General features: G+C 51.3%; 7 protein-coding genes across 7 annotated transcripts; 3 read left to right on the forward strand and 4 right to left on the reverse strand.

The window, feature by feature from the left end:
* Positions 1-15: 15 nt before the first annotated feature.
* On the reverse strand, positions 16-834 carry CC1G_15017 (hypothetical protein; the record flags this gene model as incomplete). Its single annotated transcript, XM_002910640.1, has 3 exons — positions 16-214; positions 289-373; positions 717-834. 3 exons carry the CDS (start codon positions 832-834, stop codon positions 16-18), a joined length of 402 nt encoding a protein of 133 aa, XP_002910686.1.
* Positions 835-1,277: 443 nt separating this feature from the next.
* On the reverse strand, positions 1,278-2,210 carry CC1G_15018 (transferase; the record flags this gene model as incomplete). Its single annotated transcript, XM_002910641.1, has 3 exons — positions 1,278-1,662; positions 1,734-1,897; positions 1,959-2,210. 3 exons carry the CDS (start codon positions 2,208-2,210, stop codon positions 1,389-1,391), a joined length of 690 nt encoding a protein of 229 aa, XP_002910687.1. The 3' UTR covers positions 1,278-1,388.
* Positions 2,211-2,372: 162 nt separating this feature from the next.
* CC1G_15019 (CAIB/BAIF family enzyme) lies at positions 2,373-4,386 on the reverse strand (the record flags this gene model as incomplete). Its single annotated transcript, XM_002910642.1, has 10 exons — positions 2,373-2,438; positions 2,492-2,599; positions 2,661-2,693; positions 2,749-2,800; positions 2,903-3,072; positions 3,205-3,354; positions 3,500-3,656; positions 3,716-3,794; positions 3,863-4,141; positions 4,233-4,386. 10 exons carry the CDS (start codon positions 4,384-4,386, stop codon positions 2,373-2,375), a joined length of 1,248 nt encoding a protein of 415 aa, XP_002910688.1.
* A 1,446-nt stretch (positions 4,387-5,832) lies between these two features.
* On the forward strand, positions 5,833-6,969 carry CC1G_02976 (short-chain dehydrogenase/reductase SDR; the record flags this gene model as incomplete). Its single annotated transcript, XM_001835836.2, has 6 exons — positions 5,833-6,073; positions 6,127-6,149; positions 6,203-6,347; positions 6,408-6,560; positions 6,616-6,784; positions 6,936-6,969. 6 exons carry the CDS (start codon positions 5,833-5,835, stop codon positions 6,967-6,969), a joined length of 765 nt encoding a protein of 254 aa, XP_001835888.2.
* A 1,320-nt stretch (positions 6,970-8,289) lies between these two features.
* CC1G_02977 (hypothetical protein) lies at positions 8,290-10,113 on the forward strand (the record flags this gene model as incomplete). Its single annotated transcript, XM_001835837.2, has 8 exons — positions 8,290-8,594; positions 8,645-8,692; positions 8,839-8,873; positions 8,946-9,024; positions 9,094-9,204; positions 9,305-9,656; positions 9,713-9,793; positions 9,851-10,113. The coding sequence occupies 8 exons, from the start codon at positions 8,290-8,292 to the stop codon at positions 10,028-10,030; spliced, it is 1,191 nt and encodes a 396-aa protein (XP_001835889.2). The 3' UTR covers positions 10,031-10,113.
* Positions 10,114-10,131: 18 nt separating this feature from the next.
* Positions 10,132-14,070, reverse strand: CC1G_02978 (pre-mRNA splicing factor; the record flags this gene model as incomplete). Its single annotated transcript, XM_001835838.2, has 12 exons — positions 10,132-10,232; positions 10,292-10,329; positions 10,390-10,541; positions 10,605-10,946; positions 11,005-11,382; positions 11,440-11,730; positions 11,788-11,921; positions 11,972-12,074; positions 12,143-12,588; positions 12,643-13,791; positions 13,851-13,899; positions 13,981-14,070. 12 exons carry the CDS (start codon positions 14,068-14,070, stop codon positions 10,132-10,134), a joined length of 3,273 nt encoding a protein of 1,090 aa, XP_001835890.2.
* Positions 14,071-14,108: 38 nt separating this feature from the next.
* CC1G_02979 (hypothetical protein) lies at positions 14,109-15,603 on the forward strand (the record flags this gene model as incomplete). Its single annotated transcript, XM_001835839.2, has 9 exons — positions 14,109-14,402; positions 14,453-14,545; positions 14,602-14,832; positions 14,888-14,903; positions 14,961-15,070; positions 15,127-15,204; positions 15,255-15,315; positions 15,378-15,487; positions 15,547-15,603. The coding sequence occupies 9 exons, from the start codon at positions 14,109-14,111 to the stop codon at positions 15,601-15,603; spliced, it is 1,050 nt and encodes a 349-aa protein (XP_001835891.2).
* Positions 15,604-15,739: the final 136 nt, after the last annotated feature.

Here is a 15,739-nt window from a genome sequence, read left to right on the forward strand (position 1 = left end):
AAGATATCAACTTGGTCACCGGCCTTTCAAATCCAGGATGCCATTTTCGTCTCCAACCTTCTGAGGTCTGAATCGGCGGAACATTGCGGGTGACTTGTTGTCTCCTCTGTAGACCTCGAGTTCTGGATTAGGGGCGGCGGATCCTTCGGGCTCCTGGTTAACGCAAAACTCAGAGACTCGATGTATGTCCCTGGCCTCAACGTCACGTTGCTTTCTATAGACCCCTCTTCAGATTGCTCCTGCCTCCAGTCTTTGGATTCTTGACACGGAATGTTCTCGAAGCTGTACGAGAAGCAGCTCTTGTGGCTCTGGCAATCCCAATTCATCGTCTTGGACGCGTCACGCGCGTCGCGTTCCCTCTTCTTTGAGCGCCCTTTAGCCTTTGTCTCTTCACTGTCGACGTCAGTTGACGAGGATGACGTTTTCGTCGAGCTCTTCCTAGCACCTCTGGCGAGTTCTCACTTCCATCGCGAACGACCATGACCGATTCATCTCTGAGCATCCCACGAACCTCACCTCCTCTTGCAATGCGTGAAAGTAAGTGTGGCTCGGGCGTTCGATAAACCGTATCGAGGCGCCTCTAGAAATTCAACAACAGGCTTCTACTTCGAACACCGGGAATTATTGTCGGCGCGTCTGACATCCAGGATGTAACGGCACAGGCACTCTGCAGTACCCGCTCTCGGCTGTTCATTCATCCTATTCTCGACCCCTACCCCGACGCTCCTGTTTCGCCATACTCGCACGGAGGGACAGCGCTAGGTGCTGCGGAATGGATATGATCGCTCTTGGCGCGCCGGCAGACCTGCAGGCCTGGGCATCCGGCCCCCTCATCTGAGATACCGCGTTCCGCTCGTCGACATCCAACCGGAATTATACTTAGTTCATATCTAACCTGGTTTCTCGTACGAACAGGCGTGTCCGTGTCGGGAAAAGAAAGGAAAGCATCTATGTCTCTTAGTCCAACCCAAAAAACAAGTCTTGCAATAGAACAGGGAAAGAACATATAGTACAAGCGTAGCGGTATAGTCATGGTACAGCGGAATTAAAAAGAAGAAAGTATTGAATGTTGGTGGTATGTAAAATGTTCCATGCCAGACGGTTGAACAATGTCAATCGATTCTGCATCTTCCTGCTTTGCCAGCCATAAGTGATAGTAACAGATTCGAGTGGACGAGTGCGCGAGAGCAAGGTTCTTGAATGCCACCGCAAGTAGCGATGGATGCAAGTTTACTACGGCCCGAAAAGACCACAAAAAGAGAAAGTATCGCAAACGTCAACCTCCATCGATTTCCAAAGGGGTATTTCAAGTTGGGAACGTCATGGATCGTCGTAAGATTTGCTGTGTACACATTCCCAATAGCGGCTGGTCTTCATCATCATCAGATTTAGCTATCTTCACTGCCAGGGCCATTCTCCTTGTAGTAATTCCTCAACCACTTCTCGGCCGTCGCATACTCCTTCTTGACTTGCTTGAGCATATTCTGGATGAGGGAAAGAGCTTCATCATTCGAGAGAGCTCTATCAGCTTCTTCGTCCCGTAGTTGACCGTAATGCTGAATCTTCTCGCACGATGCCTGCACCCGAGCCACGCCCAAAGCAGCAGACGAGCCCTTGAGATAATGGCCTAATGACGACAACGTGGAGAGATCCCTGCTCTCACTAAGCGGGAATGAAAATGTCAGTTGATCGGACACCGACGCCATCCAGTACAGCATCGGAACACGACGTACAATGCAGCGTCCAGCTCCTCGAATGTCGTCTCTGCCTGCTGAAAGAACTCCCAGACCATTCCCTTGGAGAACTCTGGATCATCATCGTCGAGGTCTATCAGCTGGGAAAAGGTCTCCATGTCCATTATGTCCCCCTCGCCGTCCGGAGATGGTTCATCGTCATCCTACCGAAATAGCAGGTCAGAACGGGGAAAGGGACGCGCCGGTGGCAGGGGGCTACAGCACCTGATGTGAGGGTTGTGGAGGCTCTGGCTCTTTTGGTCGTGGACTGGAAGGCGGGAATGGTTCGGAGGTGGACGGCTTGGGAGGGCTGGAGGTCGGGGGTGGCGACTCCCTTGATTGATGGCTGTCGATGGGCTTAACATCGTTGGAGCGGGAGCTCGGCGGTGAGCGGGGAACAGGAGCGTCGGCCGGGGTGGACGGAGGCCTGTCGTCTTTCTTGGGTGAAATAGGTGGTGGTGCTGGGACGGGAGACATGAGAGATGGCTACAAAGGCTACCTGCACACAGACTATATATGACCGAGCTGATCACTGACCGCTCTGATAATATCAAAATGCCCTTTACTCAATTCTGACAAACACCAAAAGAACTACATGACATCATATTAAGATCACGTGATTATCATTTAGCCCCTAACTCAGATAATTGCGCGAGAACGAAGTCTACTAATCTCTTCTCTACTGTATCCAAGTTCCTCCATAACCTGAGAAGCAGATATTAGACTCTACATAAAACCAGCTAGATGAAAGGACAAACCTCGGTTGTGTGCTCCGAAAGCCAGGGCGGTGGTAGCCGGACTGGCATCTTCTGTCCGTTGTACGCGACTGCAGGAGCCACCAGCTTCAACTTGCCTGATCGACCGTGCTGCAGGGATTAAAGCGTCCGTAATTAGTTCTAGAGCGATGGCCTATGATCCCTCGCCTACCTCAACCTCAACGGTAACCTGGCGTGCGATTGCCTGGGCGAAGAAGAGTCAGCGTATAACGCCAGAACGTAAACCCCTCCAACCCCACCTGCGGATGTTCGAACGTCTGCTGAATGTTGTTGATCGGGCCAAATGGAACTCTGCAGAACTCCGCGTCAGCTCTTCCTCCTTCACATCAAATACATATCCCGGGTAGTGGGAATGCTATTCTTGGAATAGAGAAGCAGATAAGTAAAACCTACCCCAACCCTTTGAATTGCTGCAACCAGTGTTCTCTATCTTCCTCCATCAGCGCCTCGCTGATGATCTTCACAAGTTCCGTCCGATTGGCGACCCGTGCATCGTTTGTCGAAAACCTCGGGTCAGTCGCCAACGTGGGGTTCTTGAGTATCTTCTCTGCCAGTGTTTTGAACTATTGCCAAGCGGGTCAAGTTCATTACGTATGGAGTGCAACCGAGGTGCACAAAACAAGTGTACCAGGGGAAGTACGCAAGATGGTCGTGTGAGTGCAAGGGTCTTCGTAAAACGACTGTGCCCCACTCACCTGCTTGTTGTTCCCAGCGCCAATCATCAAGAAGCCGTCCCTGCAAGGGAACACTTGGTATGGCACGATCGATGGATGGGCCGTTCCATGTCGGGAAGCTTCTTTCCCTGCAACCAAATAGTTTGAGGCGATGTTGGCCAACCCTGCAATCTATTGGTGCTGAAGTCAATTCCCCAGAGCGAAAACGTGGCACGACTTCTCAGGATTCCGCAAGTTTGCACCACCCCAACTTAATCCCAGCGATTCTGGCCCGACAGAGACGAACAGCAGGGTCGCGACAGCGGGGCGAACGTACCTGTGTCTCAAATAGATTACAATCAATCCAGACACCCTTTCCGGTCTGTTGTCGTGATAGCAAGGCCGCCATAATAGCTCCGTGTGCGTACAACCCTGTTGCGATGTCAGTTGCCGCCACACCGACTTTACAGGGAGGTCCATCAGGTTCTCCGGTGCTGGAAATGGTAACGAAGGAGGTTAAGAGACAGTCTTCAAGGAATGTTGAGTTACTGACATATGCATGAGGCCGGCTTCAGCCTCGACAATCACGTCGTACCCTGCAGCGCCCTTATAGGGACCTGTCTGACCATATCCTACCCAGGCACTGTGTCAGTAAGGTTATCATGGAAAGAGTTAGATCCCGGGGCCTGGGCCTGCGTACCGGTAATAGACGCGTATATCAATCTAGGATTGAGCTCGTGACACGTCTCCCAACCCAGGCCCATGCTCGCCAGTTTGCCGGTCACAAAGTTCTCCACCAGGACATCCGACTGTTTCACGAGTTTGTGCAAGATCTCCAAGCCTTCAGGCTCCTTAAAGTTGACAGTTATCGAGCGCTTATTCCTGTTCACAGCTAGGAAATATGCAGATTCAGGCGGGAGGTGCGAGGTTTCCTTTGGGGCTGTTGGGAGTGTTGGTGCGGAGGGTGGGTTCCATGCACCTATCAGTCGGACCGTCATTGACAAATTTAGACACCGGAGCTGAAGTGAGCTTAATGCATAACAAGCGCAGGGAATAGGGATAGCACGTACGAGTGTCGTCACCCCTCGTCACTTCTTCAACCTTGATCACGTCGGCACCCAAGTCCGCTAGAAGCATAGTCGCGGTTGGTCCTGCCAATACGCGTGTCATGTCGAGGATCTTGATTCCCTTCAGAGGTGGTGAGATGCCTGGACCATAAGGCATCGCCGGTTCATGCTCTGGGCTCCAGGTTTCGTACCAGCGCCTACTGGTCACTGTGAGTGGGGTAGCACGCGGGCGCCAGACTAGTCTGGTTGACCGGCAGACGTGACGACGCGAGGGGAACATTGTGGAAGGTTGAGATAGAGTCAGTGCTCGGTAGTGAGCTGGGCCCAGTGTAGTTGTGGGCAGTGAGGATGAAGAACGAAGTCAGGTTAGGATTCCGCTTGCGTTACCCGATTGACCGGCTCCGAGGGAAGCGGGTGCTGTTCGAGATTAGATAGGGGCTTTCGAATGGGGATCTCAAGAGCTTGCAGCACTTGTGAAAGTACGTAGTTCGTACCTCCACAGTAGGGTCATGCCAATCTTTAATAGTTTATTACGACAAGTGGGCCACCAATCTACAACGAATACATACAGAAAGCCGGGAAGAGATCCATCACGAAAGGTATTATGCTGAGAGGAAGCTCGGATAAGGTACATACGGAAGAGGGTGGTCAAACTCAAACGACGCTGCTCGATTAACGTTGGAGTATGGGACTGATAGGTAACGGGAACCGATGTAAACTGAACCCGCGGTTACTAGTAGGTTACTTCTGGGTGGATGGCGGGTCTTTTGGCAATGTTCACGGCGACAAGGATATTGAGGTCATGTCGTCGTCTCTGGCTTGCCTTGAATGGGGCTGCAACGTTTCGAAAGCTAACGTCAGGGTTGTTGCATGGACGACACTCTGTCAAAAGAACATACCGAGTTTGTGATGCTTTGGGTTGATCCGCCGGAATTTCTCGAGGCATCTGAAGACACTGAGCTGACAGATGTCTGTCGATTCTTCGGCTGAAAGGTCTTCATAGGGACCACTCGTGGCCGAACATTGGATTCAGGTTGGAACATCGGCGTATTGCACATGGCAGTGAACACGTTCATCGCGGATGACAGGAACGAGTCTTGTCGACCGCTTGAGGATACTCTTCGATTCGTGGACATCGTGAGCTTTTCGAGACAGAAGGTGAGAGCAGAGGCTAAAGACTCACTCCATCGATTCATCTCATATTTAACTCTTTGTTCCTTGTCAAACCTTTTCAGTTCACCCACTACGACGTCATAGCACAGGCGCCAAAATGATTGGGTAGCCAAGCTGGGACATGTTTCGGTGCCAAAGAGGCGGTTGACACCATTTGCTTCCGCGACTGCACGTGATGACTTCTGGAAAAGGAGATTCCGGGACGAAAAGACATCTTTGTCGCCAACGGCGACGCGAAGAGCGAGTTCACAACTGTTCGCAACGTCGACAGCGTCTATGAATTCCTTGGTCTTTCCGAACGGCCAACTCAACGTAATGCCTCTCTTGGGAAGGTTTACTCGGAACTAGCGGAATATGATGCATTCATTGCTCTCTTCGTCTTGCAAGCATCAACCTCGGAAACGCAACCGACGATAAAGACCTTTGGACAATGGCTCTGTCCCATCTTATGGCTCGCACCGCGATCGTGACAGGGGCATCCTCAGGAATTGGGAAAGGGTCGGCGATAGCGCTATCCAATGCGGGCTGGAACGTGGTGTTAACAGCGAGAAGGGAAGACGCCTTGCAAAAGACAGCGACAGAATGCCCTTCGTCGACCCTGGTGGTACCAGGAGACGTCACTGACGAGGGTTTCGTGAAGACATTGTTCTCTTCCACTGTTGAGAAATTCGGTGGGTTGCCTGGATTACAACAATGACTGCATGGATGCTGAACCGCCTGACAGGTCGACTGGATTTGTTGTTTAATGTAGGCTATTTTCTTTCACGAACTTGGCGGGGACACTGAATCAGCCGACCCAGAACGCTGGCATCCCAGGGCCGCAAGCACGAGTTGACGAAGTTGAAATCGACGACTTCAAGCACGTCCTCGACGTGAATGTCACAGCTTCCTTCCTGTGCGCCAGAGAGGCTTTCTATATCTTCAAATCCCAGGATCCACAAGGAGGTGAGCTCATGTCTCAAGGCTTCCTGTATCCCACAGCACCAACTGAGACGATCACGACAGGTCGTATCATCAACAACGGTTCCATCGCCGCGCATGTCCCCCGTCCTCACTCATCTGCATACGCAATCTCCAAGCATGCGATCTCGGGCTTGACAAAGTCAACCGCCTTGGATGGACGCCCTTTTGGAATCACCTGTACTCAGATTGACATAGGTACCCATCTCTTTCCCTATTCCTGCCGTTCAAACCCTTACACCTCCCTCCAAAGGGAACGCTCGAACGGAACTCGCAACGGCATTCAAAGCGGGTCCTGGCGCTTTACAGCCTGATGGGTCTTACCTCCGGGAGCCGATGATTGAAGTGGAGACGATTGCTAATACCATCGTCCACATTGCCAACCTTCCGAAAGACGTTGCGATGCTTGAGGTCAATATCATGTACGTGTTTCTGCTTCTTTACGTATGTGGGACTGGACTGCGGCATTGTGGCTCAATCCTGGGCTGGTCGGGTCGAGGTTGACGCAGTATCAGTCACCCCAGTGGCTTGCGCATCATGAATCTGAGTCGCTAATCCGAACAATCTTTCTAGGGCGGCAGGAGCTCCCTATGTGGGAAGAGGCTGATCTTCTCGGAACATTACCTCCTTATTTGCAAAACGCTGTCAACAATTGGAGGTATTGTATATTAGACCATACCTTTATGCGCTGCCAACCTTGGCTCCTCATTGCACAATCTGCGAGAGGGCATTAGACCCGTGCAACCGGTGGATCAATCGGGATGTACCATCGCACCATTCGCGGACAGTCTGTGGATAGGATGCTTCAACCATTTGAACGTTGGTGATACGTATTTGTCTTGGTATTTCGCACAAGGAAGGTTGATACTTCTTCCCCTTTGAATGACCTTTTGGCTTCTTATTCACTGTCCAAGTTGTGGTGAAATCCGGAGTACGATGCCTTAAATGCTGGTGCTCTATTGACCCCTCTTCATCAGCCCGGAAGTCCATGATCGCCCTGTGCGCCTCATACCGCCGTCGCGTTAGATTGGTGTGTTTGGTATGTACGTGTTCGTTATGCGATACATTCCCTTGTACTGACTGAATTCTCCGTTCACATATTAACCTATGCTAGCTCCCGTTCGCCACTTCTGTCCGCGCATTCAGCTGTCTGCATGGAGTTGCCAGTGTTTTATCTCCGTATTTGCCCTTCGGCAAAACTGAATGACACCTTTCCCAACAGTTCTTCCCTTCCTCGGTTCGGATTCAATCCCCACGCGTTGACGACGCGACTCCCAGGCACAAACAGGGAGGATTCCGATTTTCTCTCGACTTTCCCAACGCCGGCCGGTCAGTAGTTTCTGTCGTTGAATCTACCACGGGCCCGTGGCGCATTCCAGCGACCAATTCATGAGAATTGACAAGAATGCTACATCGGTGTTTTCATGGAGTGTGCAACCCCACCCAGCGCCCACTCAACCTACTGCATCTCCCCACCGCAACGGCATATAACGAGACCAATGAGGGCTCGAATTCGTTGTATTCACGGAAAGAAGTGCCCAACTCGAGGAAATGCCTCCGAATGAACGGGAACAACGGCACAAAAGGGGCGCTCTTCAAGCGCGTTTCCCAGCGCTGTTTAAGAATAGAACCCTTACCAACAAACGGTTGTTGCTTCAATGAAATCTCCGGGGTACGGCCTCAATACGATTTATATGACCGCAGAGAGATTTGGCATGTCTGACCTTCGAGACTGGTTCTTGGTGTGGGTATTGGGGGGATTATAACGGCAACACAAGAATCTGTATCAGTGAATTGATTCAGGTTTGCTTTGGTGAGCCCATCCCCACTGCTTTTGTTACTCCTCTTTTCCGCGTTTCTATCCTTTCCCCTTTGTTGCATTCTATATTTCCATCCTGAAGGTCGACTTCAGCCTTTGCGGCTAGGCATGTCCGTCTCGAGTCTCATCGAGGTTAACTTGGGCAAGTCTTGTAATTGCCTGCTATCGCAAGACGCTTATCCTCGGTATCCAGGTCCTGTGCTATTGGGTATCTTTGGCAAGTGCTACAGTCCGCGATGCAGACCAGCCCCATTGACGCGTCGATCAAGTCAACACGTATCTCTATGGGATCGTAACCTATCAATACGCGTCCTACTGGACTACGAGTACGCCCCTCGCGCCGTCACAAACATGACCGAGTCTCACTTCGGACCATCGACAGAGTTCAATGACCCGCCCTGGATCAAGTTAGGGTACTCTGTTGACACGCTGGACTATCGCTAATGGGCTTCACAACATCTAGGCTAACAGTCCTCCTGCTGTTCCTCATGGACACCTTTCATAGCAGCTCGTAAGTCTTGTACCTTATGAAACGTCTACTGCCTGGTCTCATCATCAAACTTCAGGTTGGTCTGGATGGCCTGGGTATATACGTGGGTCAACCCCGAGTTATACCTGCGCGCTCGCTCACCCGCGGCCATGCCCTCCTCTTCACAGAATAGAGAACTTCACTGACCCTCTGGGACTCCTCGGTGATTTCCATCCCACATTGGTTTCAAGGCCATCCTCATGACTGATCACTGCTTTGTCTTCTCCAATAACAGTTCCCGTCTGGCCCTACCCAAACACCATCATTACTACCGGCCTCACTGCGTTCTCCACACAGTCATTCCTTTCATATCGGTGAGTAGGCGGGGCACCGCGTTGCTTCTTTGAGGAACCTCCTAATTTAATCAACTTGAAAACCAACAGGGTATATCGCCTCACCAAGAGAACTGTTCTTTACTTCAGCAGTATAGCTATCGCGGCTGGAACGCTTGCCCTTGGGATGGTCTGTGCTGTGAAAGCTTTCTACGTTACCAAGTAAGCTCGGTTTGCATTCGCGCAACCCAACGCGATCTGGTCCCTTTAGGAATTGACTGACCGACTAAACCTTCGCTCTCGTGCATTATCCTGATTTTAGTTACTTGGAGCTCCCTAGTCTAAGGCCGTATCTCACTGTATGGCTATGCATGGAGATGGCCATTGACCTGGTCATCTGTGGTGAGTGGCAATCTCTATGTTCCGGCGATGCTGGTCGGTTGGTTGAGTTCTTATGGGGCAAGTTTATAGGGATTCTCTTGTACACGCTTGGTCATTCACGGACTGGGTTTGCCCAATCCGACACGGTGATTCGACGGCTGATGCGTGCAGCTGTGCAAACGGGATGTTTTGCAACTGCCTTCGCCGCTGTTACCCTGGTTCTTTTCTTGACGAACGGGGACACCCAATTGTATAGTTTGGTTGGAATACCCATTAGCCGAGTGTATTCTAATGTAAGTATTCGCTATGCTTCGCGCTCGCCTGACTCACGCTAACCTCCTGGTGGCAGGCCCTAATGGACACCATTCTCTGTCGAGGGGAGCTCAGAGACCTTGTTCAACGGTCGCGGGGTGGAGAAACGAATACACAGGTGTGTGCTGTGAAGCCAGCCCCATTCAACCAAATTTAACCTTTCGGCTCGTAACAGCAAACGAACACCTACGGGCTCACGTCCCTGACTCCCAGTGTTCAGCTTCACATACACAAGGAAGTCCACACGGACGTTCATTATGAGCGATCCAATGCCTTTGATGTGCGAACAACAAGGGCGTACAAAACCTCTCTTCAGGACAGGATGTCCCAGCCACGATCTTCTGATGACTCATAGACCGACGCAAAATTCTCCAGGACCCGTGTAAATTAGACAAAACATTAGTATGTATAGTGAAAATAACTCGTCGAATGGCTCCCAATTCCCGCCCCATGGAATCATGGTGCTTGGGAACTGGAGGCACCAATCGTTTTGGGCATTTTCTTGTCGCCCTTGGCCATTTGTTCCAGATCGGTGGGTTTGAAGTAATGCGGGGCGACTAAAAGCACGAGAAAGTCAAATGGCTGGTGATGGGGATACCCAGGATGCTACTCTTACCTTCGAGTAGCCAAGCAGGCTTGATTTCCATCACTTGCCTGTGGGAACGGGGTGGTCGGTCAGGAGAGCTTCTCACAAGGTAAATACGGCGAACTTACCGCATGTAAGACTTGGACGTCATGACCAATTCGTAGTAAAGGACGGCCTTTACGGGAGGTTGATGCTGGAATAAGCTTGATGAAGGATGGATGTACACTGTGTGATTTGTCTTCAACGTCCGATACGAGTCCCCGCTCTTTTGCAATTGAGCCTGAAATCAGAAAGCCACACACATTAGTCAATCAAGCCACAAATTGGACGTAATGAAACTCACCGTGTTATAAAAATATCCCGCCGTTATGGCCTTTTGTATTGGGCTGATATCGTTGGTGTTTGGGTTTTGCTCGATCACAATCTCGACCCGTTCACAGAGGCCAGCCAACTGGTCGCGGATATCGCGAGCGCGACTGATACTCTTGAACTGCAAGAATTGTTCGTAACAGAATTGTTGAGAATAGTTGGTTTCGGCCCATTGTTCCCAGACATTCAGAAGTGTGAAATGGTCACCACCGGGTCGCACAAAGTTTTGTCGAGCTTGGTCGGCGTGAAGCTTCTTATCCTTTGGACGGTAGAAGAGCGATCCTGATTCAGACAGCATGGCGATGATGGTGAGGACCTGCGCAACGCTACGGTGAGCCAAAGTCAAGATGATAGTCGAGAGGTTTGATACATACCTCGTCTGTACACTGGTATTTCTCGCTGGCAATGATGGACTTCGACAGCATAGGATCAACGGGGAATTCAGCCATTCGCCGGCCCAGCTTGGTGAGTTCACCGCGGTCGTTGAGGGCACCGAGGGCATAGAGAAGTTCGAGTGCTCTCATGAGCGTCTCGCCCGGTGGAGGGTCTAGGAATTCGAATCCGATCAAATCGTTGATACCCAATGACTTGAGCAGTAGGACGACCATTCCCAGATTTGTCCGCTGAATTTCGGGGACCGTGTTGGCTTCTAGCTCATTGGAGAACGCCCACTTGGTGTACAACCGGAATGCTTTTCCTGGACCGACACGACCTGCACGCCCGGCACGTTGATTGGCAGAAGCTCGTGAACACTGAAGAATTATGGGTTAGTTTGTGCAGGGTATGCAGTGGTGATGAGATCGACTTACGGGAACCACAACCAGCGAGGACATTCCCGTCCGAGGGTTGTAAGAGTTTTGTTTCACAAACCCAGGATCAATAACGAAGACAACTCCGTCAATCGTGATAGACGTTTCGGCAATGTTGGTGGCCAGGACCACTTTCCGCGCCCCTTCTGGTGTCGGCTCGAAAATCTTAGCCTGCATTTCACTCGGCAGGTTGGCGTAGATCGGACATATAATGAGTTCCTTGATTTTATTGCCCAGGGCCCGAGCTGTTTCTTGTAAGTTCTCGTGACACGCCTCGATCTCTTCTTGACCCTGCCGAGAAGAAATTATTCAATGCGCCAGGGATCCAGCAACAAGGAGGCGACGTACCGTTAAGAACACCAGGATATCGCCCTTGGGTTGTGTCGTGTGGATCTGGAAGACGGTGGTGATGGCGGCGTGGAGGTAATTTGCCTCGGGTTGAGGGGTGTAGTGGATGTCGACAGGGTACATGCGGCCGGGTACTAATGCTTGTTAGGCGAAGATGAAATTCCGATATGCGAGCAAGACTCACCATAGAATGTAGGAGCATCATCGAAGTACTCGCTAAACTTCTCTGCGTCCATAGTCGCACTGGAAATCAAAAGCCGCAATTCAGGCCTGAAACGCGCAATATCCTAACACATTCGGGGGCCGTCAGTCACAAGTCTAGAGAAAACCTAGTTAATAGTGAAACACTGCTAACCTTGACAAGAGCAAAAAGGATATCCGTACTGAGCGTTCGTTCGTGAGCTTCGTCAATGATGAGGCATGAGTACCCCGCCAAATCTGGTTCTGTTAAGAACTCCCGAAGTAACATTCCGTCGGTCATGTACTTGACGACCGTCTTGTCGCTTGTACAGTCTTCGAATCGTATCGAGTAGCCCACTTCGTAACCAACTTTGGTGCCCATTTCCTCTGCGACACGGGCTGCGACAGACATTGCTGCAACTCGACGGGGTTGGGTACATCCAATCTTGCCTCCGTTAGCAGTGTAACCCGCTTCATGGAGGTATTGTGGCAACTGCGTGGTCTTGCCTGAGCCCGTTTCGGCGACGACGATGAGAACCTGGTGCTCTTTCACTGCTTCGATAAGTTGCTCCTTGTACGCGTAGATGGGGAGTGACTTTCGAGTTTCCTCGATTGTTTTAGCTAAATGCGAATATCAGAACAACTGTATGATCTGGGAAATGGCTGCGGACGTACCTCTCTTCTCAGCCTCTTCAATTTGCTGCTGGAGCAAACGGTCTGCCTCTGACATTCTCGTCCCCGGTAGCTGCGACTCCATGACGAACTGGATAGTCTGACTTTCGTCAAAAACATATTCGTAGTTGTCAACAGCTTCCTGCTTGTCCATGGCACCCGTTTTGAAAGTACTGTTCCTCGTCTGAGCCGCCTCCCACTGGTCGACATCGGTAACGAATTGGTCGTCCTTTGGTTTGGCTTCTTCATAGCGGCGATACAGGGCATTCTCTTTCTTCTTCTTGTCGATTTTGCCCTGTTCTGTCAGATAATCCTCCGGCAATTGATAACCTTCCCACTTGTCGTTAATCTTGAGCCGCTCCTCCACCAATCTCAACAGTTCCTTCTTCTGCTCCAGTTCACGCCTCTCCCGCTTCGTGATCTTCATGCCCGCGAACAGGGCTTCATCGTCCGCGATTTCTTTACGAAGCAGCTCGATTTGTTGAATTTCACGCTTGGTGAGATATTCTTGACGTGAATGCAGCCGTAGGGAGGGAAGGGCCTGGCTACGGGCTTCTGCGTCGTCGGCGAGTTGTCGTCGCAGGGCAGCCTCTGAAGTAGCACCGGCGTTCCTGGATGACCGGTCCTCAACGACCTTCTTCGTCTTCTGCTTGTCGCGCTCCTTCATTCGTTCGGCGAAAGCGTCACGTTCTCGAATGTCCTCTAAGCGCTGTTGTTCCTTCAGCGCCTCTTCGTCGATCTCCTCCGCAGGTTCACCGTCCATGTCAGCATCCTCGTCGCGCCGCTCCCCTTCCTCGTCCCCTTTCCACCGTTTCCGCGCCTTTTCCTCCTCGTCGCTCTCCCATTCCTTTCCATCATAATCCCGCTTCCGTATTTGTTTGTCACGTTTGCTCTTGGATGACTCCCTCGGCTTCTCCTTCAGAATCTCTATCGACTGGTCTTCGTCTTCCAACAAGAGTCCATACTTTTGTGACCTCAACGCTTTCGCCTCCTTCTCCGCTTGCTTGCGGGCAGCGTCTGCGGCAGACTTCTTGCTCCTGCGCGGGACTTTAGAGTATAGTTCGTTGACGAATTGGTGTGCGTCGGGTGAGTCTGGTAAACCGGAAGCGTTGAGGGAGGCGAAAAGGCTTTCCGCAGATTTAGCTGACTTTGCTATAGGGAAGTTGTATCAGATTTCAACCTTTCGAAATAATAGCCTGTAGACCACATACCTGCGGCAATAATGAAGTCTATGATACTTCGATCTGCAAGTCCAAACAACTATGTTTTCGTTCAGTCCAATGCTTCTGGATGCCATAACGTATTGTGAAACTCACTTTGAGAGCATTGTCACTAACGAACAGGTCCAACGATGCCATTCAAACCAAATTCGTGGTGGGGAGTAGATGAGAGTTGAAGAAAAGCCTCCGAGGCGTTCTCAAAGCATTCCATGGCTTGCGGTGGCTGTGTTGTAGCCCCTCTCTCAGACGATGACGGCGGCTCTTTCTTCCAGCGTCCTCAGACTCTGGCCCACAGTTTCCAAGAGCGCCAGACGATGTCCCCGACTGCCTATTTCTCGACGACAGCTTTCGACGACACCCGTTGGAGTCCTGGGCAACCCTCTCAGGCGGTCCTATATCTATGTTCCAAGTTCAAATGGCCGCATGTTGGCGAAGAGTCTCGATATCGGCTCAGACGTTGTGATTTACGACCTCGAGGATAGCGTATCGCCTCTACCAGCAGACAAGGAGAATGCTAGGGCCAAGTTGAAGGCCTTCCTCAGTGTCAGTTCTGTCTTGCTCGCCCTGTGTCCATTCACCGAACAACACTCCAGGAAGCAGACCCCTCGCCCCTAACAGGCAGCCAGATAGCCGTCCGAGTCAACGACATCTCAACGCCTTTCTTCCAAGACGACATAAAAGAAATTGTATGCTGCACAATATTTTATGGCCGTGGCGTTGGCTCCCCTAACGCCATCCGTAGCTCTCCAACATTAAAGTCAAGGCCGTAGTCCTCCCCAAGATCCACTGTGCAGAGGACTTGGATATACTCTCCGATGCCCTACAACAGGCACCTCTTGCAGAGGCGCGAGGAGTGCCCGTCGAGATTATACCTAGCCTTGAGAGTGCTCGTGGAATGTGGAACCTGCGCGATATCGCTTCGTGGAAATCGAAGCACGAACCACGCCTGGGGGGAGAACTTCGGGCCTTGATGGTATGTCATCCAGCTTTCAGTGTTGCCTATACAGTGTTTTTGACAGGGCTCACAGTTCGCCTGTGAAGATTGTGAGCCAAAGTAGCTTGCTGGATATGTCGCAAACCTGCTCATACACCTGCCCAAAGACTGTGCGGACACGGGCATCATTCGAACGCCTTCACGAAGGGAACTTCTTTATACCCGCTCTCGCATTGTTCTAGCTGCCAAAGCGCACAATCTAGATGCCATTGACATGGTGCAGGACTCGCGTCTCTCCCACTCGCACCGAAGCTGAACCCCACTTTGCGGCAGGTTTGTATCCAATACAAGGACAAGGACTACCTAACAGACGAGTGCGTCGATGCTCGCCAGCTGGGCTTTACTGGAAAGGTAGAAAAAACTTAGTCAAGGCCCTTCCCCATGACTAATTCCCACTACAGCAAGCAATTCACCCTAGCCAAGTCCCCATTATTAACTCGACATTCGTCCCAACACCAGAAGGTTCGTCCCATCGCCTTGGAATATTCCGCGAGCGTCTATTTACTCGCACCGGCTGCCCTCAGAGATCTTACGAGCCGCAAAGATCCTGAAAGGGATGAGAGAGGCACATGCATCTGAGAAGGGTGCCATCGGTTTAGAAGGAGAGATGATTGATGCACCCATGTTAAAGCAGGTTGGTGGTTTACTCCACATGTTCATCCGCGGTTCCGTGCTTGACTGCTATACCCACAGGCAGAGAAAATCATCGCTATCGCTGAATGCGCGGGTCTGCCTATACCAGCTGTTTGATTCCCAGTTCGAGTGTCGGGGAGGTGTACGCATATACAATAGTCAATTTTGTTCAATTGTACGGGGTTCATGGCATCGCTCCCGCAAACAAGACACAGTTTCTTCCGTCCCCGAAGCTTGGATCCCATCGAGTGCT

The sequence above is a fragment of the Coprinopsis cinerea genome (assembly GCF_000182895.1).
Source record: "Coprinopsis cinerea okayama7#130 chromosome 8 map unlocalized cont3.8, whole genome shotgun sequence".
NCBI classification, from domain to species: domain Eukaryota; kingdom Fungi; phylum Basidiomycota; class Agaricomycetes; order Agaricales; family Psathyrellaceae; genus Coprinopsis; species Coprinopsis cinerea.